This window comes from Fringilla coelebs, assembly GCF_963513975.1.
Source record: "Fringilla coelebs genome assembly, chromosome: 22".
NCBI lineage: Eukaryota > Metazoa > Chordata > Aves > Passeriformes > Fringillidae > Fringilla > Fringilla coelebs.
In genome coordinates, this window is record NC_140048.1 from 10,003,187 (window position 1) to 10,027,363 (window position 24,177).

Here is a 24,177-nt window from a genome sequence, read left to right on the forward strand (position 1 = left end):
GAGTCCTTCAAGCCTCCCTCATCATCTTTACTCAACACTTGCTCTGGCTCTAATGGGCAAGCACATTCCTTCTTCCCAGGCAGCCAGCACAGGGAGGTACACTGGCAGCAGAAAGGAAGCTCTGGGCATGGGGTCCCGCTCAAAACAAAGCAACACTGCCTTGAAACACAGTGGAAAAGGAAGGCACCAAGATGCTGCCACAGAACAGGTCAGCAGATCCAAAAGATTCCTAAGATGTGGGGAATCTGACAGCCAGTGATGCCACTTGCACAGGCAGGCACGTACGTGAGAGCGTTTCCGTGCACACAAGAGCCTGTCAATGAGCACAGTCGAAGTTCAATAGCCATCAGCTCCCACAAATCAGCTTTCACAGGACTCTATGGAGGAAAAGACTGCCTGTGACGGGCACTAAATGGGCAAGACCATGAAGGTCACATTCCTGCTCCAGGATTGCCTGGAATAGCTGTTTTACTGCAGCACAAGTGCTGCTACATTGGTTCCCTGTGTACGTGGTTCTGGAGGAGGGCCATGTGAAGAACGCGCCCAGAGCCTGCAAGGCAAGGGACAAATCCACACCCACTGGGATCTGGTTTAGCCCAAAACGACCTTCCAGTTCCAGGCACTTAAGCCCAGCATCTGCATGGGATTTGGGATGCCTGACTCCAGAATAAACACCCTGTTAGTCACAGAATAGGTGGCAATGCCCCTGCGGTGTCAGGCTCAGGGCATAGCACAACCTCATGGGTTGGTATTAATCTTACAGGATGTTAAATGCAGAACCATTCTTCACTGGATCCAGCAACAAGACTTGTCTGAAGGTCAACTTTATCTTTCACACACAGCATATTAAAAAATTTTATCCTGCTTTAAAGCAGTTCTCCTCTTCACCTCTTTTTTTTCTTTTCCCCACTTCCATTTCAGTGTAACCCTATGACCCAACAGAAGAGAATGAACCCATGAAACCCCTACTGGGTCTAACAATTTCCTGTTTCTGTTAAATCTGCTTTCCCTGTTCTGCTTTTCCTTTCTTTTTGGACCAGTAAAACAACCCCCAGCTTTGTTCATAATGTCCTGATTTCCAAGCATTGCACAGGAAAACTCTAGCCAGCCTGTGTCAAGCTGCAAGGGGAAAAAGACTACCACACTAAGCATCTGATACAAAATGAAACTATTAAATGTGATTTCTGCTGGCTTTAGCCACTGCCCTGAAAGCCAGTGTGCCCCATCTTTGGTACCATGTGGCTATACCTCAACTGGTGTAAACAGTTAGATGCAAAATCCAAGCCTATGGGAAAGGGGAAGGGGGGTGGTCCAGAACTACTTCTGAGCTTTGTGAAGTCTGAGTTCAGCTTTAACTGTCATGGATTTAATCCCCAAACCACCTTGAAATCTGCTTCTCCTTTGCTCAGATTTGGTTCCAGATGATCACGACACCCTCCCTGCTTTGCTGGTGTTGCTGTCTTTCCTCACCCACATTTCTCAAATGCTGTGGCCAGTTCCCACTGCTCACTTCCAGGAACTGCAGCTCTACTCATCCAGCACGAGCCCAACAAGCCCAACACATCCCCTGAAGTTAAGACAATCTGCATTTAATTGCTCAGGCACCTAACATGAAGGACAGAGACTCCTGCAATGGAGGCACCCTGCTACAGAAGGGAGCTGGCTCACCAGAAGGATTGTATGAGTTTCAGCCACCTCACTTCACATACACTTTCAGACAACGGTGAAGAGGTAATTGATATTACCTGACAGAAAACCCTCCTCATTTCCACAAACAGACAAAAACGAAACAGGACAACTGTTTGGAAACACTCCCTGTGAGGACTCCTGGAAGCCACAGGAAGCATTGTCCCTGTGTCTTCCTCCCCCTTCCCTGTACTGCATTTTCCTCTCCTTTCCTGTGAGATAATAAAGGGCTCCCTCTCCCCTTGTCGCTGCTCTCCATTTGTGGGCATTGCCAAAGAGCAGAGATCTGTGTGTCTCAGAGCAGCTATCATATCACAAAGGATCCGAAGCTAGCAAAAAAGGCGCTAAAAATAGCCTGCAGCAGCACACTATATATGGAAGGAAAAGCAAAACAGCCCAAATGGAGTGCAAGGTCTGGATACTGGGGGATGGGACATCCCAGCCAGGGCTTTGTCCTTTATTCTGCTTGGGAGGGAAAATGCGTAGACCTGGGGGATACAGGATGATGAGCAAGAAACTGGCACTTGGTGTGTATGCTCTCGACTAAGTGAAGTCTCCCCAGGAAATTAGGAAGAGAAAACTCTCCTGGTTGAAAACAGGGCCAATGAATATTCCAAGAGACGTAGCCAAGAAGCTCAGAGAAAAGAAAGGCAGATCCAAAAGCTTGTACAGGGGGAAGCTCCTACTCCAACTGCTTTAGCCCACTATGTAACAGACAAAGTGAAGAACATGTGTAGGAAAATCTGCCTGGGTATGTGTGCGTCAGTGAGCAATTGTGGAAAGGGATCTGTGTCAGAGACTGCACCGAGAAATCTCATTGCTATATATAAATGTGCACAGAGAAGCACGGGCCCATCAGTGGGCAAGAGAGGGTGCCTGAATGGATGAAGAAAGATATCTGCACATCCAGATCAGCTTCTGACAGCCATCTCCTGTCAGACACCAGCTGTGTGACTCCTGAGTGTGCTTCCCAGGTGGACCAGGGAGGAGGCACACAGGACAAGACTGAGAACCGACTGCTTAGTCTTGTTTTTCCCAGGGGAGGCTGGAAAAGAAACTCCCACCTTGTTTCAAAGCACGAGGCTTGAATAGCATTGACTGAGTCTCTGTGAACTTCTGCCTAGTGCACAACAAGCCTTCCTGTTAGCCTGGAAGGACACAAAGGTGCCTAGGATTTGGCAACAGACCACGAGAGGTACTGGTGGAAGACATGGGCACTAGCTGAATCCCCAGAAAGTGGACAATATGTGTACACACACACCAGGACCCTGGGAAGCAGGAACCCTTCTCATCCCCATATAATTAGGATCACTGTTCCCACTGACCAAGAAAGCCTGTTAGGTGTAGGATTTGGTTTGCTGTGTGGCTCCAGCTTTTCACACAAGTTTCCAGCTGAGCCTAGTATGGACTCAGCTTTAAACACTGCTCAGCACTGTCAGCCCTGCACCCTCTGTTCTCATGGGGAGCAAGTGGTGCTCAGAATCTTCAAATCAAGGTTTCTGTGGTGACTCCCCCTAAGCCACTTTGACTGCGAGGGCAGAGCTGTATTCCTCTTCTTTCATCTGACTCCTGCAACCCCCCCCCCCCCAGCTCCCACCAAAAAATTCCTCCTTTTTGACAGAGGAAATTCCAACTCTCACTGGAATAAGTTTAGTTCACACTCAGTAACATCAGGTGTTGAGAGGACTTGGTGATGAACAGCTGAAAATTCATTTCCTGAACACTGACAGAAAAAGTAAAGGAAAATAACTTTGTCCTTTCTAAAGCAAGGGATGTTTCTTGTGCTTTCAGGGAAATGTTGCAAATGACATTTATAACAAGGTTCTTGAAGCAGACGCTCAAGACACAGCAGCACGTCTGTTTGCAAGTCAAATCCCATGTGGTTCTATATGTAAACTGGACCCCTCATGTGCCATTACCTGCCTTAGACATAAATGAAGCTTCAGCTACCCCCCCTTCCCAAACAGTTACCCATTTTTGCATAATCTTTTGACAATACAGCCTTGCAAAGGTATTTTAGTTAAATCTCTTCCCCCAGTGAGAAACCTCAGCTTCTTTTTATTTTCCCTAGTTTGGGAACATTTTTTTTTTTACATTTAAGTTCCCCTCCTTTTAGTTTTTATAGCAAATAAAAGCTGCAAATGGTGAGGTGGGGTGGAGTGGTGTGAATTAAAACAAACTAAACCAGAGTCCAGGCACAATCACCTTGTGTCTGGGAACGACAAGGGCTTTCCTATCAAAGGAAACTGAAGGTCACACTTTCCCTCATTGATCTTGCAATGTTTGTTAATTACTCTGTCACTGATGTGGCGAAGGATAATTAAACAGCTCTGTTTATATCTTATATGCATAATTATGTGCGCTGCCAGTGAACTCGTGAAGACTGGAGAATGTGCCTCTCCAGAAGGGGAACGGACAGACGGAGATGAGTTTCAGCTGCATTATTAACAGGAGGAGGAAAACATGCGCACACACAAAAGGAGCAAAGTTTGATGGATTCACAAAGTGCTGAGATCAGGGGAGGGGTGCGTGCAGGTGGAGCAGATTAGGGGAAGATCTTTCAATTACAGATCCAGCCTAGCTGAGTGACAAATGGGGAGGGAGCTGCTCTGCCCTAACAGAGAGAATTCAATTCACCCTAAGCTTTTATCAAGGCTTAGCACTCCTACACCCCCTCAAATCAATCTGGGGGAAACCTGGGTATCAGAAAGGGAGCAAGAAAGTAATCTGGGGCTTTCCCCAACATCTCTTGTTGAACTCAGCTTTTGAATGAACCACAAAAATGAAGCAGAAGCAATCTGAAAATAGGAAACGCAGAGCCAGAGGAAGAGCACACGAGATGGTGGGGGAAACTTTGGTTTGGGAGTGGCATTTTCACCAGCTCGATCTGGAGCTCAGGGTGGGCGAAGCTCGGGGACTGGGCCCCTCGCAAAGCGAGGCAGCACCACGACACGAGCCTCACCCCAGCCCCTCCGCCCGGCCGAGGCACCACAGGGCAGCACGAAGGGATCGCGACATTCACTGTTAGGTGCCTCTCTAGGGACCATCCCAGCCTTGCCCTGGCTCAGCTCAGCCTCCCGCAGGCTCCCCCCGATCCAGTCCAGTCCCTGGAGGAGCACCTCGGCAGCCATTCCTTCCAGAACCTTCATCCAGGCGACTGCTCCCGTGCTCCCGGGGGCCGCCCCGTCCCGCAGGTCGGGGCTCGGCAGCCCTGACAGAGTTCTTGACCCTCTCCCTGCTCATCGTACGGGCAGCAATTACTGATCAAGGTGCCTCGTGTGGCCATGAGGGTGGTTAGATGGCTCGGCCAGCCCGTGCGTGGACATCCTGCAGGATCCACCCGGGTTTTGTCACAAGACAAATCTCTGCTTTTCTTTGGTTTCATGGGAATACAAGACCAGGAAACCAGCACGCACCACAGCTGTGGCCATCTGAGTGGTGTGAAGGAGTCTGGAGGGTGAGATTTGCCCTACCCAGGGATTTGTGGTCCAGAAAGAGCTGTCCAGCCATGGCCACCCTCACACCACCCTTCTTGGGAAGGGGAGGCTAAGCCAGAAGCAAACTCCGTATGGTCCTAAGAGCAAAATGACAGGCCTCTGCAAGGGACTCGGGGCTCTCACCCTTCCCCTTGGCTGCCAGGTGCTGCAGGACCTGCCATGGACACAGAAAACCTAACTCTGAAGCTGCCCTGTGTCAGGAAACAGAGGGGACAGAGGGCTTACCTGAGGTGGTTCCTGCCCCCAGCTTGGAGCCTGGTTCGCCACTGGAGGACCGGTAGGCATCGTCCTTTGCTGGCCCATCTGAATCCCTGTCATCCAAGAAGTTGCCGTCCTGTGAGCCCCTCAGAGCGTCTGCCTCGTCCCCGTTATCCTCCTCGTCGCTGCAGCCTTTGGGCTGCACCATGTAAACCCCTTCAGGGGGCACCTCTGTGCTCTCGGCGCTCCTACATTCCTTGCCCTCTGCTCGCCCCAGCAAGGGCTCCTCGTTGTACTCCCCGTTCACCCACTTCTCGATCACCTCCCTCCTTTTGTCCTCCTCGATCTTCTGCACGCAGCTGAGTCCATCTGAAAACTCTGTCCCCAGCTCCTTGGTCCCAGGCTGGGGCAGGTCCTTGTTGCCGCTCTCCTGCTGTGGCCCCTTGTCCGCACGTGCCTGCTCGGCTCCCCCGTGGTCAAAGACGACTTGGCGGCTCAGCTTGGCGCAGATGGCATTTAGCTTCAGGCCGCCTTTGCGCTTGGCAGCCATCGCGGGTTTTCCTGAGGCTGCGTCAGTGCATATAGTTCTTTCAGCTAGGAAGAGAGAGGGGAAAGAAGCAAGGAAGGGCATTAGTGGGATCAGACAACTTGAACCCAAACAGCAAAAGGATGGTGCCAACCCACTGGGCTTTCAGGCACGGCCAGTCTCAGCCTTGGAAAGGTGGAGCGACTGTTTGCTTCCTAAGCTCTGAGCGGAAGCCCAAACAGAAGAGCTTGGTGAGAAGCATCCTCTGAATCTGCTGGGACCAAGATACGCCACTGGCCGCAAGAAATTTGTGCTGGGACAGAACTGGCTTTGAAAGACCCCAAACACCCCAGGCAGGAGAGCGTGGCACCAACCTCTGCTCCTGGCTGAGGCAGGGTATGAGTTTGTTAAAAGCCTGGACTGCCCTCTCCTTCAGACTGCAGCACCACCTGCTTTAGGTGCCCAGCTCTATCCTGGATGCAGTGGGTGCCAAAACCACACCAGCCAGCGACTGCACCCAAGCAACTCTAGCAAGGACAGCAGCTTCCCAAGCCTAACCCTATGGACTGTGAGGAATTCACCAAAAACAGTTTGTGCATAGTCTCAGAGAAGTGAACCAGTATGCACCTAAAAGAACCAGTATGGAGGACAGGAGCCCTGGCAAAGTGTGTGTGTGCTGGAGCACCACAACTACACTGGTGTGTCACAGTAGTATGGAGAAAATCACTGTGGACTGGTACTGGCTGATCAGGCCCCTTTGTCTGCTCACTCTCACACACAGGAAATTCTGTTCTCATACTTCCCAGCACAATCAGCTAATTAGTGTGAGTTTGTTATTTTAATGTAGTTTATTCATATGTGACAGCTAGTAAAGGAGGGGTGAGAGAAGGTGGGGGGAGAGAGGAAGAAGGTAAGGTCTTAACTTCAAGGTCATGGAGAATCTTGAACTAAATGGTCTCTATCAGAGTCACTTGCATAATTATTGCACCAACAATTAACAAGGTTCAATCCCAAGTAAAAGCAAAATAATTATTCTAAAGCAGTTGCAATGTCTCACTTCTCACTTTATTTTTGACACCTCTGAGAGATGCCCAGACTAAGAAGGGTTAAAGAACTGCAATGGGCACACAGCCTGGCTCTTCCCCTAGAGCAGAGCCAAGGCAGACCCTGCCCTGCAATCCAGGCCTCAGGAAGAGCACTCAATAAAACACTTGCTGGTCACACAAGAGTTGCTGTGGGGATATGGCTGGAGGTGGAGGTCCCTCCAAAAGGGGGCCTCGGATTTTACATTGTGCTGAAAGAGGGGCCAGTCACATGTAGAGCAAACAGAACATGTCTCCAGACCTCAAATGATGAGAACAGGTTCCTCTGCTGCACAGGACTCCCTCATGGCAGCTCAGCTCACACCTCCCTGTCACCAGCACAGAGGTGCTGCTCCACAGAAGCGCACTGAGATTAATCAGACCCCCTACAATGCACCCAGAAGCCACTGTGACAGCCCCTAATCCCGTAACATGACAGCCCAATACAAACAGACTGAAACTTTAGACTTGCTGTCCAACAGCCAGAGAGTGGCTGCTTAGCGTAAACTCCTGACAGCTTCAGACACGCTTCCCTGTCAAGGACTGCAAGAAAAATAACCCCCCAACAAATATATCAGCCCCCCACACAAAGGGAGGCAAAATGCACTCCTCCACTTTCCAAACACACCCCCCGGCGCTAACACCTACGTGCAATCATGCTTCCACGAAGGGAAAGCACACGATGCTCCCAAACACGTCCCTCCCCATCTAGAAATTACAGCTGTTCAAAGAGCCGTGTGTATGCGCTGGCACACTCCGTAAACACAGTCCTACATGTACAGGTTAAGAAGTCCCATCTCCCCAAAATGCATTCCTGTGCCTTCCCCCACACATTCCTTTTTTCACACATTCCCCAACACAAGCCTGCAGCCCTCGCACATACAGATGGGCACAGGCAGATGCCCATAAAGCTGCAAGTCTTTATTTGCTGGCACCTTCCCTTCCAATTGTGTACCCACTATTTAGGGCACAACGTGAAGGCTGATCCTGTGTCCAACTGGTACCACAGAGGGCATCTCAGGAGGCTGCTGTGAGCTCCAAGTGGAGCCTGGCCAGGACACCTACAGCTCATGCCTGTGGGCTCAGGCCAAGGGCTGAGCTGGCTGCAGGTGGCTGGGACGGAGCCTCCACGCGGTGCCTGCCCGGGACCAGGGCGCTGGGTCAGCACGGAATCACCAGCCTCCCTCCCAAACACTGCCTGGTGATTCCCTGCCCCTGTTCTCACGATAGCCAGCCCTACGTGACTGGTGAGATCAGCACCACTCGCGGCTGGAGACAACTGGGAGGCACGCATTCGGCAGCCCAAATCCTCACTGCCCTACCCCTTTCTGCCAGGAAGGCAGATCCCATTATTCTGGTCTGGAGGTGAGCAGCCAAGTGTGTGCACCAGCTGGCAAATGAATATATAAATATTTATTCAAAGGAAAAGAGGAACAGACGTTCCTGAGGCTGCACTTGCTGCGTATGCAGCAATTCCAGGGAGCCTGCAACTTGTCTTCCATTCCTGCTCTGCCTCCTTCCATCTCACACACCCTGGCTTTGCCCCTCTACCTCTCCAGCTTCTGCCTCCCAGCTCCTGCCCTGCCCCTTGTCCTCCTTCCTTTCCCTTCTTTCGTTCAGGGCTTTTTCTCTTTAACATTTTGAGAATCTTTTCCTAAAGTTTAAGCTAAAAATAAAGCAAGTTCTGAAAACATGCCACTTCCCTGATCTGTAGAACTAACCCTCCCAGAAACCTTCCTGGAATGGCATTTGCCCTGAAATACCAGGGCTCTCTATATCTCACCTATTCCAATATAGGTGGAAATCAAAACCTCCAGCTTCTCCTGCCAGCCTTGCAACCACCTCTCTCCAAGTCTAGACACATTTTATCTTTTCATTCCTTACTTCCTTGTCAATGGAATGGGAGGTGGATTCCTGTTCCCTTCTTTTAGGCTGTCAAGTCCACGAGCAGAAGGGAAACCCTTCTTACAGAGAAATGCTGAGCATGAGCCTCAGGTTGGAGGAGACCAGAGCACCTGTGTTTCATTTTCTCGGGCAGAGGGAGAGAAGCTGAGCTGTTGGATGAGGGATCTTTGTATCTGCCCAAGGTCAGGACTGCCAGATCCCAGAAGCCAGGCAGAGGCACCTTCCCCCCAGGCCGAGCTCCCCACCCCAAATCACTGTTTAAAGATTCCAGGCTAAGTAAACATCCCCCTTCATTTTCTTCGTCTAAATAGAAATGTTTTGATTTCACATCAATCTAAGGAAGCCATTTATAACCTGATCCTGTCACATGGACTTTTCATCTCTGCCGGGGACAAACTCTCCCACAAGCTCTATTTACACTGAGCACTTCCTCTGAAAACAATGCCACCGGGAGTTTACTCCTCTTTCCCCCTCTCCACACCCTTCGAGGAGACACGGGCTCTTCCCCGCTCTGTACCCACCGCCGTGGCATCCTGATGGCAATCCTCTCTTTGAAGGAAAGGCAGATCTTGCTGCAACCAAGGCTGGCAGAGAGGTGGACACGGCTCACCTTGCCATTTTGCTGCCCTGTCAGCCCAGGCTGCCGCCCCTGCTTCACCCCCTGCCCTGGGTCCCCACGTGCTGCCAGCACCCCGCATGCAGACCCTGGCTCTCTCCCTCCACGCAGCCCTGCAACAGCTCACTCATCAACCCCACAGCGCGGTGCTGCACGGCTGAGCCAGAAAATGGGCTGTGGGGGACACAGGGTGTGCAGGAACAAAAGGATCTGCAGCCTGGGCAGAAACGGGCCATCCCAGCCAAGAGGCAAACAGCTACACAGATAAGTCCAGTTTTGTGGGAGAGGAGGAGAGAGCCCAAGCCTGGCTTTAGCATGAGGCCAATGAAAACACACCCTGGCAGAGGGGAGGAAGGGTCCCAGCTGGAAAAAGAGTGTATGGGAGCTGGAGGAACCAGCTGGCACGGGTGGAGGGTAACAGCAGGAGCTTCCTGCTGTGGGCAGAGCCAGGGTGCAGGGCAGAGCCCTGCCCCTGGGGCAGGAGGGCCCGTGCTGGGGGGAGAGGGTGCTGGCTGGGGAGGGACAGCGCTGTCACTTCACAAGGCCGGGTACGTCGAACAGATGGAGCTTTCATATTCCTATTGAAGAGTTTTAAGCCCAGCTGAGCAGCTCCGTTCAGGAGGGAGGTCCCACTGCCAGCTTTCCAGGAGCTGCAGCTCTCATTCGATTAATTATTAACAGCATTATTTGGGGCGGGGAGGGGGAAGAAAGGAGGGCTGACATGCATGCACAGTTCCTTTTCTTTTTTAACCACTGTGGTGCAAACTTGACTGGAGAGACTCCAGTCTGCCCAGCAGTCCCAAACAGGGAGGGCAGCATGGCTCGCCGGGGTGGGAGGTGAGGATGCTGCACGCTGGAGCCTCTTCACACTTGAACTGCAGTCCCTAAAATGGAGCCAAATCTTCACAGCAGAAGGCCAGGGGAGCATTGGGAACATGCTTCTAAGGAGCAATGCCCTGGCACTGCCCAGCCACATGCTGGGAGGAGGCAGGGAAGGCAGCCAAGTGCTCAGCCCCTAACAGAAAATATTTTCCTTCCAGCATGAAGACCTGTCTATTGCCCCAGGCAGGGCCAGGGCAAAGGCAGAACATCCCAGGCATGGCCCACAATGTCTGAGAGTGGATTTAGTGCATATTCTCCCCTCTTCAGTTTATCAATAAAACATTTTATTGCTTTTAGCCCAGGAAATGACCTTGGATTAGTGGATGCTGTCTGTTCTGGCTGACCTTGGGGAGTTCACAAAGGCTCTTTAACAACGTCCTCTGCCCTGGAAGCATGGATCCCGCCTGTGCGTGCCTGCAAGGAGCTGGGGAAAGCCCTCGGTGCGAGAGTCAGACGTGACAGGCTCCAGCTCAGCCCTGGGCAGGCAGGAGAAGGAGAACCAAAGACGTGGGAGGGGAAACGAAGTGAGCAGCCAGGGTGTCCTTACCCAAGAGCTGCCAGCTTCACTCCCTGCTTTCCCACAGCCATGAGGGAAACACAGCCCACCTATAAACCCGGGGGGAAAGGCTGGGGACTCTGCTCTAGTCCCCACAGCCAGTGCTTGCCAGAGCACAGTCTGCCTGCAGTCCTCACTGCTTGACTTTCTCCTGCCCACCACGCTGGCATTTACAGACCCACAAGGGTCTACCTTTCTCCCTATTTGCAGCTCCCAGAGAGCTGAACCCTGGTCCAAAGGGGCAGAGAGCAGGGCCAGGTCCCTTCAGCAAGCCCATATGCTTCCCTTTGCTGAGCCTTCTCAGCTGCAGAGTTCAGCTGAGATTTCCTGGTGACAGTGCAGGGCAGGCACTGGGCAGTGAGTGACAGGATGCCCTGAGAGCAGGGGAAGCCGTGGGCTCCAGGGCTCCTGGTGCCCTGCACTGGAGCTGCCAGCCAGTTGGGCTGCTCCTGTTTCTTCCCTGGCCATTTGGCAGCTCCCGTGCTGCTGATGGGGCTTCTCTGGGCTTATGAACACAGGGAGCCCCTCCTTTACCCAAAGAGAAAACAGCCACAGCATCTCTGAGCAGTGTGTGTTTTCTGTGCAGGAGTGTAATTCTGAAAGGAGGGAATGGGACAGGAGAAACCAAGAGGAATTTTCCTCTCAGGGGAACAGACACTACAAGCGAAGAGCAGTGAGTGCTGAGCTGTAAGTCAGGGCCCGGTCCCTGCATGACCCAGGGCACGAACAGCCCACCCCCTTACGCCACCCCCTCACTGCCCTCTCCCTTTTTAGCCATCTCCTCTCCCAGTGTCCCCTGGTACTGGACACAGAAGGTCCCCATCCTCTCCTGCAAACATCTCAACCCTTCCAGGGCTGCCCACAGAGAGGTCCCCTCCTGGCACCGCAGACAGGCAGGCAGGACCCCCTCCCCAGCGCCTGCTCCCTGCCCCCAGGTGCCCATCTCCTCCAGTCACATCCTCCTGAAGAGCAAGCCCTAAAGTGTTAACGGCGATTGGTGAAATGGCACAGCAGATTGCTACAATAAATAATTTACTGATATTTATAAATATTCAAATCAGCAAGCTTCAGAAATTGAAAGGGGGGGACTCAGTTGATGGGGAGGAGGGATGTTTAGGGAGGGGAGGGGGGTCTGACATTAATTCCCAGGCTCTCCAAATTCACTCGAGAACTGTTTCTCATTTCAAACAAATACTAAATCTTTTGGTGTCAAGCCTCCAAAAATAAAATACCAAGGAGAAAGTCACCACCCCCTTGGTGGCCGATGCCTTGTCTGCCACGACTCTGGGTGCCCTGGGTGGCCCTGTCCTCTCAAACAGCCACTCACTGGGGGAATGGTGGCAGCCTGCACTGGCCAGGTGCGGGCTCTGGCAGGAGCTCGCACACCCCCACCTCTAATGCAGCTCACCACAGCAGCAACCACCAGCCAAGACAGGAATTCCCATTACTATCATCTACAAGCCTCTGCCTTCATCTTCCAGGAGGTTTTCTAAATCCCACTAGGAAGAAAGGGCTGCACGTTGGTGCAATGAACATGGAGTCAGGACTCTCAGCTCCACTTGGGAACACGGCTGTGTGACAGAAAAGGAACAGGAGGTCAGGCTTTCACTCCTTACCTCTGGAATGGAATTTGGTTTTGGTGATTCAAGCTGGGGATTAAGAACCAGAAATGCTGGCTTACAGCCTGGTTTCCAGCCACAGCGTAGCCGTCAGTCTCCCCAGCTTTCTGTGCCTTAAGTTTCCCCATGCAGGGGAGGGGAGTGAGGACAATTATCCAGCAGTGAGCCTTACCCAGAGCTTTGGGGTCTCGGTATCAGCACTCTATGTCACTGTGCTGGATCGTTACAGAGTCTTTTCCACCTCTGAGCATCTTACTGACCCCTCAGATGGCCATGGGAGATGATCCCATGTTTTCCCCTAGACCACCCCCTTGGTAACACAAGGCTCCAGCATGGGGTGAACTTCCCCCAGATGAGTAATGGCTTTTCTAATGCACGGGCAGGCTGTCAGCTTCCCTACTCCCAGTGTTTTATGGGTTTAACTGAACGGCTCTGAACTCCCTAGTAAGAAATAAAGTTATCCCTCAGCGTCCCTTCTAAACATTTCACTCAGTGCAAACGGTGTTTAAGAAAAATGAGGACATATTTCTTCTTAAGGATGCAGTATCCCCCTTCAGAGGCCTAATTTATGCCATATATCACTGGCCAGGGAGAGAAAGGCAGTGCAGACCTCACACTAGGAGTGAGCTGGCCCTAGCACAGCCGCTCCTGCTGCAATGGTGCAATGGGCTGCAACTCAAAAAGTCCTCCAGAGTCCGCAGAGTCCCTGCTGAAGAAGTGGCTGGCAGGCAGCAGAGCAGGATGGACACCTTCAAACGCTCAGCACTGCGCTGCTCCGCAGCTGCCGCGCCCTGCCGCAAGCACCTCCTCACCTGCCCCGCTGCAGCCCAGCCCAGGGCAGCGCCGCTGTCCCCTCGCTGGCTGGATGGGGACAGGCTGGATGGGGACAGCCTCCCGGCCCCTCTGCCTCACCCCCGGGCTCCTCTGACACTCCTTCCTCGCCCACCACTGACCTGCTCCACCAACTCTGCACAGGCATTTGGCACAGCTGGCGGGGAAAGTGGTTCAACTTCGAGCAAGGACAGGATTAATCCTTCCGCACAGCTCTTTAGTAACGCACGTCTGAACCTTTTCCTAGGCAGATCTCAAAAATTACTCTAAATCTGCTTTGATTTTGTCTACCCCCAGCTTTCTCACTGAGAGAGCCACTCAGGGTCTGCTTCTCACCCGAGTGCCACAGCAAAGCTCCTCATCTCTGCCCTTGCCTTTGCCTTGCTCGGCACTCATGTGCCCTGGAACCTCCAAAGGACAAAAAAAGAATGCCTTTCTGCATACAAGTAACACAGGAAGCTTCTACAATTAACAAAAGGAGCTGAGTGTAAAGAAGAGGGGAAAAAAGTGGGGAACAAACTCAGGAATTCTGATTCTGCCACCTGCTCTGCTACTGTTCCTTCTCTTGGGCAAAGGACATCATGCAGGCTCCCCTTCTGCCCCGGCTCCCCTTCATGGATCGCCCACTGGGAAAGGATTTCTTGCCCAGCTTAGTGGGCCCAGTCCCTCTGCAATTTAGGTACTATTGCAAATCGAGTAACAGCAGGGGAAAAGCACTGACAGAGGACAGATTGAAGCTTATAAGTCCCTCGTGTCCTGCAGCAAACTTCCTAGTTCATTTGTCAATGCAGGATCTTTGATAAGACATTTCAGCAGTTTTCTTCCTATGAAAACCTGCTCTCAGTGCTCCAACCCAATGCAGCGAGCAGGGTCTTGGGCTCCCCAGGCTGAGCAGCAGCTCCCTGGGAGCCTTCTGTCCTCACCATCTTTCTTTCAGATAACATAAAGCCAAGAGGATCAGCTTTTCTGATCTAGTTTCTCTTCCTTGTCTTATTTATTTGTTATTAATTTTTTAGTCCGGTTAAAAGGTTTACTATCCAGAGGAGCATAAGTAGCCTCACTCAGCCTAAGTAACTCTATAAATCAAGCAGAACTGCTAACATCTACATCACAATCCTGCCATCAATCTCCCCACAGGTTGTGAAGAAAACCAAGGGGAAAAAGACATGAAAGGGAGAGTGAAGAGTAATAGCTCATCACCCTCAGGTCCCTGCAGGCTCCCTGTGGCCCCTGGAAAACTCCCTGTGAAGCCAGACGTGTTGTCGGGGAAACTAAATGCAAACACAGTGCCTAACTTCACCTCTCCATAGCCCAGAAGCACGGAGTGCTCTGGAGTGCTTGCAGGAGGAAACAGTGGATGCAGAGAGGGAGGGAAGGGCTGGTGGAAGCAGAGGGCTGGGAAAGCCTCTGGAGCAAAGCCTGCTACCTCATGTGGGAGCCAGCTCCCAAGGAATGAAGATGAGGCCAAGACATGAGCCGCTTGGAAACACTGCACAGACCCCTCTCTGAAGGAGTCAAGGCAAGGGGTGCAGGGGAACACAGAGGTGTGAACGAGAGGACACCGGACTTGGCAGCAAATACCTGACCCCGGGGAAACAAAAAGGACCAGGGAGAGACAACAGATCTCTTAAAGAACAGATTCAGAAGGGAATTGCTCAAAGTTTCATCAGTTCCTCTTGGTGACTGTCTTTAATGAGTGATTTTACAGAGAACCCGAAACCACCAAGACCCAAGTCAGGGAACACCAGCTCCCTGGTGTCAGGCTGGGCTCATCCCTAACTGAGGGCAGGGGTTAAATGAGCCAGCTCCTAAAATAGGGTCCTTCTGACCCTTCGGTAGTTGGTCGGCAGTTTAAGAGCAATTTGCAATCCCTTTCAGCACTATTAAGCTCAGACCTAACAAAGAATGCAGGCTGCTAATTAACTGCAGTGGGAAGTCGGGAGCTAAATAGGAGTTAGGATCGTGAATGCTTGTTGCACCACTAAGAAATGCAGGGCCAGAGAAAGTTCATTACTGTGGTCTTTCAAGGTCCTGCAAAGTAAATCAGTGTGTCAGCCTGCAGGAGGTGAGTGAAACCTCAACAAGGGCTGCATACAAAGAGCAAACCACAGCATCTCAGCCTTCCAGCTCATGTTATGTCCTCTCCACAGCCCCTGGCTGCTGCCTGAGCTGGGGGTGAGTGGGTAACTGCTCTGGGCTGGGTGTGCAAAGGGGCCATTCAGTGCCCTGAGGGGTTTCTGTGATCCCCAAGTGGGGCTGAACTCTTTTGTGAATCCAGAGCAGGTACCCATTACACACCGTACTGGGAGCTCAAGGGCTCTTTGAATCCCTGAAGATGTCGGTGACCTGCAAATATTGTGCAGTGTGGTTAGGAGAAATGCTTCCATCCTGTTGGAAGGAATGATCAGGCCAGAGGAGAAAGAACTCTGCTGTGAAAGCAGAGGGTCATGCCTGAGTTGTTAACTCAGCAGTCCTGTCAGAACAGCATGGGAGAGCAGCCCCACGGCTGGGCCGTGTGGGCACTCACCCCATGCTTCCCAGTGCTCACACCATTCTAATTCCATGTCTTGCTTTTTGTTGCTCTTCCTTCTGGTCATTAGGGCTCATCTTCTTATCTCCTACGTCCTTGTGAGCCCGTCCATGTGCCTGTGCTATCACTGACTGCCAACACCCCTCCGTGGGAACACACACGTGTATAGAAACGTGGCCGTGCAAGGTACGCTACCACATGCAGAGGCACACACGACCCTGCACACAAACACACACAACTGCACGCACATGCTAACGCACACCAACCCGTGTAGCTGTGACTGTACAGGTGTCACATCTGCACGCACATACATGTACATACAGACACGGCACCTGCACCCTGCAAGCACCTGGCTCCGCTCAGCCCCGCACACGCAGCCAGCAGCCCCCAGAGCCCACAGCGCCCAGGCAGAGCCCACAGCAGCCCCCAGAGCCCACAGCGCCCAGGCAGAGCCCACAGCAGCCAGGCAGAGCCCACAGCAGCCAGGCAGAGCCCACAGCAGCCAGGCAGAGCCCACAGCAGCCAGGCAGAGCCCACAGCAGCCAGGCAGAGCCCACAGCGCCCAGGCAGAGCCCACAGCAGCCACACGTGCAGCCAGCACGGGCAGTGTGAGCAGAGCACCGGCGTGCACTCACACCACGCACACGCTCCGCGGGAGCCCCACGCCAGAAGCGGTTTGCTCTGCAGCTTGGAGTGACAAGGCAGTGGACTCCCGGCTGGACCCAGACTTGCAGCAGGGACAGACACATTCCCCATCCCACCAAAGAGCCCCTCTGTACCCCCAGCCCATCTGCACCTCACACCTTAAGGCAAACAGAGCACCGGGGAATGTCTCATGGAGCTGACGTCCCAGCTGAGTGTGTGTGCCGGGCAGGGGATCTCTCCCTCTCCCTCTCCCTCTCTCTCTTCCACTCGCATCTTTTCATGAACTCTATTTCTCTTTCCTTTCTGAAAACAACTGAGCTGTAAATACTGTTTAACCTTCTTCCCCCCTTCCCCCTCCCCTCCGCACTATAAAAACACAAATATGCCATAACTCAGCTGGCTCAGCCGCCGCGCCTCCAACATGCCCTGCTCCAGGCCTCTCAGGAAGGTCATAACAAACGACTTTCCGATTCAGTGCTCCTGAAATAATTTTGTGTATTAAAACCTGAATCTGCACTTTCTGGACCGAAAGCCTCTCTTAATTATGGCAAGCGTCCTTGGGATGGACAGTGATCCTTCACTACAGCACTGCTAACCAACCGGAGAGGCAGTGGCTCTGGCTCCCCACCACCACCTCCTCCCGCTGCCCCCTCCCACCACCACCCAACCCACAGCCCCCCTTGCTCCCTCGCCCCCCCGCCTTCCCTTTGCCCAATCTGTTTTCAAAGTGTGTCTGTCCTTTATTAAATTGTTTTCTTTTCCACATTATCAGTTGCCATGGAGACCTCATCTCTCGGATTATTTGAATTTCATTATATCTATTGATTTGGGAGCATTTCATCTTTTTTATTGTTTTTCTGTCAATTTTCAAAACGAATAACCATCTAATTTGCGTCAGTGCTGATTATGTTTGTCCCTCAATAGAGGTCGGCAGCTGCGTCGGGGAAACAAATCAATGGGAAACCATCATAAACCTCCCCAGTACAATCTCCAGGATATGTGGGTGACATTCCACGCCTGCGAGAAACACTCATCATATCCAAACTTCTTTCTTTCTTTTCTTTTTTCTTCTCCCCTTCTTTTTTTTTTCTTTTTTTTTTTTTTTTTTCCCCCTCACAGATAGCTCTGCTGGTCAGTGGCAGGTACCATTTAAAATCATATTTATCTTAACCACAGACATGTACAATTTTGGGCACATCACATTTTCGGACAGGGAGGGGACAAGGGTAAGAGAAGTGCAAAGGAATATTTTCTTTTTGTAGGAAAGAATGGAAGAAAAGAATGATGAGGGAAAGAAAAAGAGGAAAAGTAGATGGGGATTGCAAATTGCTTACTATGTTTTTTTTTTAAATAATTTATGCAATTTTAAGCATTTATGTATAAATTTTTTAATAAGCCACCCTGGAGCAAAATAGCCATTAACATCCCAACGTCCTTCTGTCCAATGGGCTCTTGTGCAGGATCAATTTCCGAGAGTACTTTCCTTTTTTTTTATGACATGATAAAATGCTTTTAAAGCAACTTACACAAATATGGAAATTTTTTTCCCCTCCTCTTTTTTTGCCTCTCTCTCTCTCTCTCTGTCTCTTTCTTTCTTTCTTTTTTTTTTTTTTTATAACAGCCTCTACTTATTCACCAGGGAGAGCGTGTGTGTGTGTGTGTGTGTGTGTGTGTGCTGGGGAGGGCAGTTGGCAGAAGGATAGACCCAGCCCTAACTGGAATGGACCTGCCTGTCCTTCTAACAAGGGCATAAACTTTCATTAGCGATGCACACAGTCAAAGGCAATTTAGGGAAACGCGCTGTACAGAAAAGGAAAACCTCAGCGTTTTTACTCGGTGGCTCCTTGGCTCCGTCCAGGGGGCTCTATCCTTGAGCTCTGCTCGTGCTCTCCAACCAAAGTGACCCCATGGCCACGGGGGAGGTGGGAGGGAGCCAGCAGAGGGCTGGGGCTGCTCTGGGATGCGTGCACCCAGCCGTGCCAGCAGCCTGCCCGCCCCGAGCTGGGCCGGGGAAGCCAGTCAATATTAACGTCTTGCTGGAACACACTGGTCCTGCAAGAGGCTCAGAGGTATCTGTTGCTCTGCCCACTGCAGAGCTTCGCCCTCCAAGGGGCTAGTCCTCCCCAGAGGTCTCTATTTTGGCTTCTGTACACTGACAAGGAGCTTGCAGCCGTTTGATGCCCCTTTGGGGCATTAGTTACAAGCCAGCTCTGCCCAGACCAGACAGATGTGTCGCTGCTGCTTCTGTTTCCACAGGATATACAGACTGGTTATTTTTGCAGCTGGGACATGTTTGGCCTCACACAGGAACCTGGAAAATACCATTCCTAAAGGGACAACTCCTGCCACTGGCCCCATGAGCAGGCACAGCTCGGCAGAGGACGGACAACGAGCGCATGGCTGGAGGGAGAGCAGCCCCACATGAGGGGCTTGGTGGGGTCTGAAAGTCATGGACACAGGTTGGAAATGAAACAAAACTATCTCTGCAGCTAGCATTCTATTGGCCCTTTGGCTTTGAGGTTGGAGTTTATGCACCCAAAGCCAGCTATGTGTTATACATGCCCAAGTGTGGGAATCCCTATGCATGTCCCGATTATTTGCTCCAACACAAAGCCCTGACAGTAGTTTCCATACAAGAGCAGATTTCTTCACCTTCTTGTACGACATGCATCCAGAGATAATACATACCTATGAATTTAATCCTACCAACAGCAGGTCTGCACATTACTGGTACCTTTCACACAGCCCTGCACTCTCCTAGCTCTGTGCAGCTCCAGCGCAGGCTCAGCCCCTGCAGTGCTGGCTGGCACAGAGCTGGGCATACACCTGCCCCATCTGCCATGTTTGTGCGTATTTGAACTAAAGCAGAGGTTAAAAAAAAAAATAAAATTCCAGGGGCAGCCAATGTTCAGCTGGAAAAACACAAAGTGCCGAGAACAGCAAACCCAATCAATAACAATCACAACCCCAGCAGTGGGTGAGGAAAGCATGAACTGTTTTGGCCTGCTCCCTGCATGCTCACCCACTTGGGAAAACACACACTCCCCAGAGGCCCATGATTTCATCCCCTCCCACTCCACCCTACACTCATCCTCACCAAACAGCTTTATGGAGTGCAAGTCCCTCAGGCTCCTGTTCTGGCCAGAAACTTAGCAAAGAGGAGAGAGGGGCCCTGCACAGAGAAACTGGATCCCTGAGAATGACTTGGCACCTGAGGAAGGGTCTTTCTGCCAGCAAAGGGCTCCTTACACTCCACACCCTCCTAACCTCTCCTCCCCTCCAAAGTTTTGCCCTTTGTGCCCCCCTTTCCATCCCAGCTGCTGGCCTTGGCCTTAGGGCGCTCTTCTTCTCCTGCCTTCTTTCCTCAAGTTCCCAGCACCATTCCACCTTTCTCCTTCCCAGCAACTCCTGCCAAAGCTCTTGAGCCCCAGTTTGCACCCCCATACCCTCTTTACACCTCTCTACCCTCATTCCCTGTGGGCTCAACAGCCAGGTCTGGCAAAAAAAAGCTGAGCTTCCCAGAGGATAGCCCTGACAGGGACTGGTGACCAGCCTGGGGAGGGGGATACAAGGAATTCTGTCAAGGAAAACATGGGAGCTCTCCCTTCTTCTGGTCTCACTTCACGTCTCACTCAGACTGTACAGATTTGGGGGATTTCACTGTAGCAGCAGAGGTCAGCAGGAGTTGAAGGTTTTCAGATCATATATATCACTCTATATGGTCTTGTCTATAGTGAGTGCTAAATATAGCCAAGCCAAACCTGGAGGTGACTTCAGTGCTGTGGTGCGGGGACAGCAGCCACTGCACAGTCACTCTCCACCTCAAAGCAATGCAGATGTCAGAAGTCACAGTCCAAAATCAAGGGTGCCTGTGAATCCTCCCTTCTCCCACTGCCAAGAGTGTGAGCCAGGCTCTGTCCCTCTCTCATGTCTGCAAGATTCCTCATTTTGAGGAGTCAAAATGAAACATCTTCTTGCTTCAAGGTCCATTTTTACCATGGGATGTTGGACCCTCCTATGTATGACATGCCAGCATCTGTGTCAGCACAGCTACTTAAAAACTTAACCGGTGGAAGAAGCTCTGAATAGAAGGGGAAAGTCTCTTGTGTGGGTCAGAATAATTAGACTGAGCTCAAATTGGCTTTAGGCATCTGCTGCTGTGTCTGAGCAAAATCAAGCCATGCTGCTTCCATCAGCATCTCTCCACTGCTGGGCTCACCCTGCAGAACTGAAGGGATCGCATACTGCCTTGTATAGGGCATCTCTGGGAACAAGACTTGCCTCAGCTGAAGCCATAAAGCCTCCTTATCCAGATATCATTAAAGCCAAGAGAAAAGAGGCCAGACAGAGAGATTGAGATGAGCCATTTCCCCAACAAACTTGCTTCCCTTTTTCATTCGCTCCTTTCTTTTTTTTCCCCCTTTAACTGTCATTAAAATAACAAGTTTCTGTTACAGTCTAAACATTCCCACATTGTATAAAGGGTTATGTTACACTAGAGTCACTGCCGGGCCCAGTGTTTGCACAGAAACCTCACTGCAGGTCCCCCCTCCTGACGAAGTGACTTATTAAAGTTTAAACAGTAATTAACAGAACAATAAAAATAAAGGGATGTTTGGGGAGTCGTAGTGCACACAGGGTTTTTGGCAGTGCCAGCACTTTTCAGTGCCCTGCGCTGGCAGAAAAAACGGCTGCAAAACCAGTGGGAGAGACGGTGTGCTGGAAGGCAGGAAAGGGCTGCAGCAAGGCCAGGGCACAATCCCAGCCCCAGCACGAGGTGTAGAGAGCAGCAGGATGAAGGAAAGGCTTTGGGGCACTGGGGAAAGGATGCCCAAGGGTCACCTGGCAGGAGGCTGATCCCTTCAGCGCTCACCACCAGCCCTGCCCGCCGTGCGCACATCAGACAGCACCAAGAACCTCCGCTGCCTGTTCTCCCGTTCTGCTGACACGGCCCACACAAGCCCCCAAAAATCTGCCTCTGGGGAATCATGTCTCAGAAGCCAGAGCTGGGTTTTGGGCAAGTGGCTCCTTTATTTTAAAAGAGTAGTAGAGAGGGAAGAGCAACCACAGAGCAAACCCCTAAGAAAAATCTTGCAAGAGAGAGACTCTCTACGGGAGACTCCAAGACCAAGCCCCTTGCCTGGGAACTTTAAAAACAGAGAGATAATGTCTTGTAGGGACTGATCCTGCCCTGGCCCTGTGCAGGTGTGAGCTGCAGATCCAACAGCATGGGCTAAGTTCTGGGGTCAGTCATTCCCTCCTGAAAAGCAGCCAGAGCCAGGATCCCAGAGGCAATCCCTAGAGCCTTGCCAGAGCCAGAACTTTCCCAACCCGTGTGAAGTTGGCTAATCAGAGCTCCCTTTACAGGAGAAAACCTCCTTTTTCTCTGTTTTGTTCCCATTTCCAGTAGCTTGGCTTGCCCAGGATGAGCTCTAGAGCATGTGGGTAGAGTTTAAGCTTAGGTTGTCAGCCCTCCCTGTTACCCAATGTGCAGCAACTCAGAAAGATCACATCTGAAGATTATTTTTGGTGCCTATTGTAGCTATTCTCAAATGTTTGCCTCAGTAGCTCACAGTGCTAGCTGGCTCCAGCCCTGATGTGTGACTCAGTACACACAGCATTGTGCAGTCCCATGTTTGCTAAATCTCTTCCAGTACAACTGCTCAGTTTGCAAATAAAAAGACAGCTCCGTGAGGGTGTACCTTCTGTGCAGAGGAAACTCAGGGAGTGCTGCCTTGAGCTTCTCCCAAATCTAGGACTTGGCTCCCGGTCTGTCTGGGAAGCAGCAGATCTGACCTGACCTGGGCACGGCCCTACTGCCACGAGGACACACATGGAAGCATCCATCACCAGCTGTTCTGTCAGCCCAGAGCCTCCCTTCCCTCCTCTGCTGGGGCGCAGGAGGAGGAAACCTCAGGAGATGTCCCCAGAAGTCCCAGTATGGCACCAGTACAAGTCACCCCAGTGAGGACACTGGGACCCAGCGTGCCCGCTCACGCCTCTTGGAGGGTAACTGCCACTGTGAGGTGGGCTTGGCAGTGCAGGTTGGACCTGAAAGGTCTTTTCTGACCTAAACAATTCTATGATGTTGTGAATTCAGCCCAGGCTTCCAAGGTGTTGGTTTATTAAGCCACGAGGAAGCCTGCACCAGCCAGGACAGCCCTGCAAACACGTGCCAGGGTGGGGGACTGGCATGTTAAGGTCCAGATTTAATGAAACCAAAACCCTGTCAACCTTGGTGATTCTACTGCACTTGGGTGTAAATTGATAAATTTGCCTGGAGCTCCAGGGAGAACATGAGATGGAAGCAAGGGGGAAAGGAGAGGTTGAGCTGAAGGCACACTGATACACTTCTACTTTACACCTGGGTTTTAACTGGGGCCCAATAGCTGAGCTGCCTGACACACAGCTCTCCAAGTCTCCCTTGCTGCCTTGTCCCATTCAGCATCCCCTTCCCTGCTCAGGATGTCTTCACAGAAGCCTTCCTGAATCCTCCTGAGATCCTGAATCCTGAATTCCTGAATCCTCCTGAGGTCCTTGGGTCCCGCTGCCAGGGAGGTAAATGGGATGGGGCAGATACGTCTCCATTCACAGCCTTGTTTGGCCAGCAACACTATTGTCCTCTTATCCCCAAACTTCTATTGCAACTTTTTTTTTTCTCTCGGTGACTTTCCTATCTCCCTGGGAAATTAGGTGCCACTGCTTGTTCAGACTTGCCCGAGAGACAGTTTCCAAAGTAAGCCCCTGAATCCACTGCAAATCAGGCAGGGCAACTTCTGACTGAAGCCCCTGATCAGCTGAACTGCTGGCTCTGTTTTTTTCTTTTTTTTTGCTGCCCCAAGCCAGCTGGATGCACAGGAACAGCAGCCAGGATTCAGCACTGGAGCAGAATGTTGTGTGAGGGTCAGCAGTTCACAGGAAAGGCAGGTACAGGTGTCTGTCTTCCTGACTCACTCCTGAGGCCTCTCTGCACATTCCCACTCTCTGAACCAATGTTAGCTGAGCTGCCAGTCCCTTTCTGCGGGACTCTCCTCCCCACCCACTCAGCATGGGCAGCTCATCTCCAGACACTCAGCCCAGCGCCTCAGCTCTTCCCAACTCGCTGGGCTTGATCCTTCTCTGACTGATCTTGTGCTCATGTCACTCTGCTTGGCTCAGGAGAATCATTTCCCAGCTGACACCACATCAGTGACAGAAGGGAACTTTTGCCTGTCCGCTGCCACTCACATTAAACTGAGAGAAAAAGAAATGCCACCCAAATCTGAACTTTTCATCCCATTCACCCAACTATGGGATGTTCCTCAACTCCTGGCTGTGCTGGAGTCAGGGTCTCCAGACTCATTTGCAGTGAGAGTGGCAGTGCTTGAGAGGGGAGAGGTGTTGAACAAGTACAAGCAGGTGCAAATAGAACAACAGAAGGTGCCCCCAGGTCAGCACTCACGTGCATTTTCCTCGGCCATGTCTGAGGAGACTTGGAGTCAGAACAGAGCACAGCTTTGCATGGGGGTCTCAAACATGTTCACAATGCAGAAAGACTGTTCTGTGCACTTCCTTTTCCAACACGTCGTTCAGGATGTCTCTACAGCAATGCCAGTAACTGCCTG

The 24,177-nt window shown here is 51.6% G+C and overlaps 1 protein-coding gene across 4 annotated transcripts in view; it reads right to left on the minus strand.

Annotated features, from left to right (window-relative positions):
* Positions 1-24,177, minus strand: part of CASZ1 (castor zinc finger 1) — a 196,927-nt gene that overhangs the window by 39,931 nt on the left and 132,819 nt on the right. For 3 of the 4 annotated variants that reach the window (XM_084220093.1, XM_084220092.1, XM_084220090.1), the window contains one exon: positions 5,409-5,975. In XM_084220093.1, coding sequence (XP_084076219.1) covers positions 5,409-5,975 — 567 coding nt within the window. Of the gene's footprint in view, positions 1-5,408; positions 5,976-24,014; positions 24,175-24,177 lie in introns of all 4 variants that reach the window. The other variant, XM_084220091.1, reaches the window with a different exon arrangement.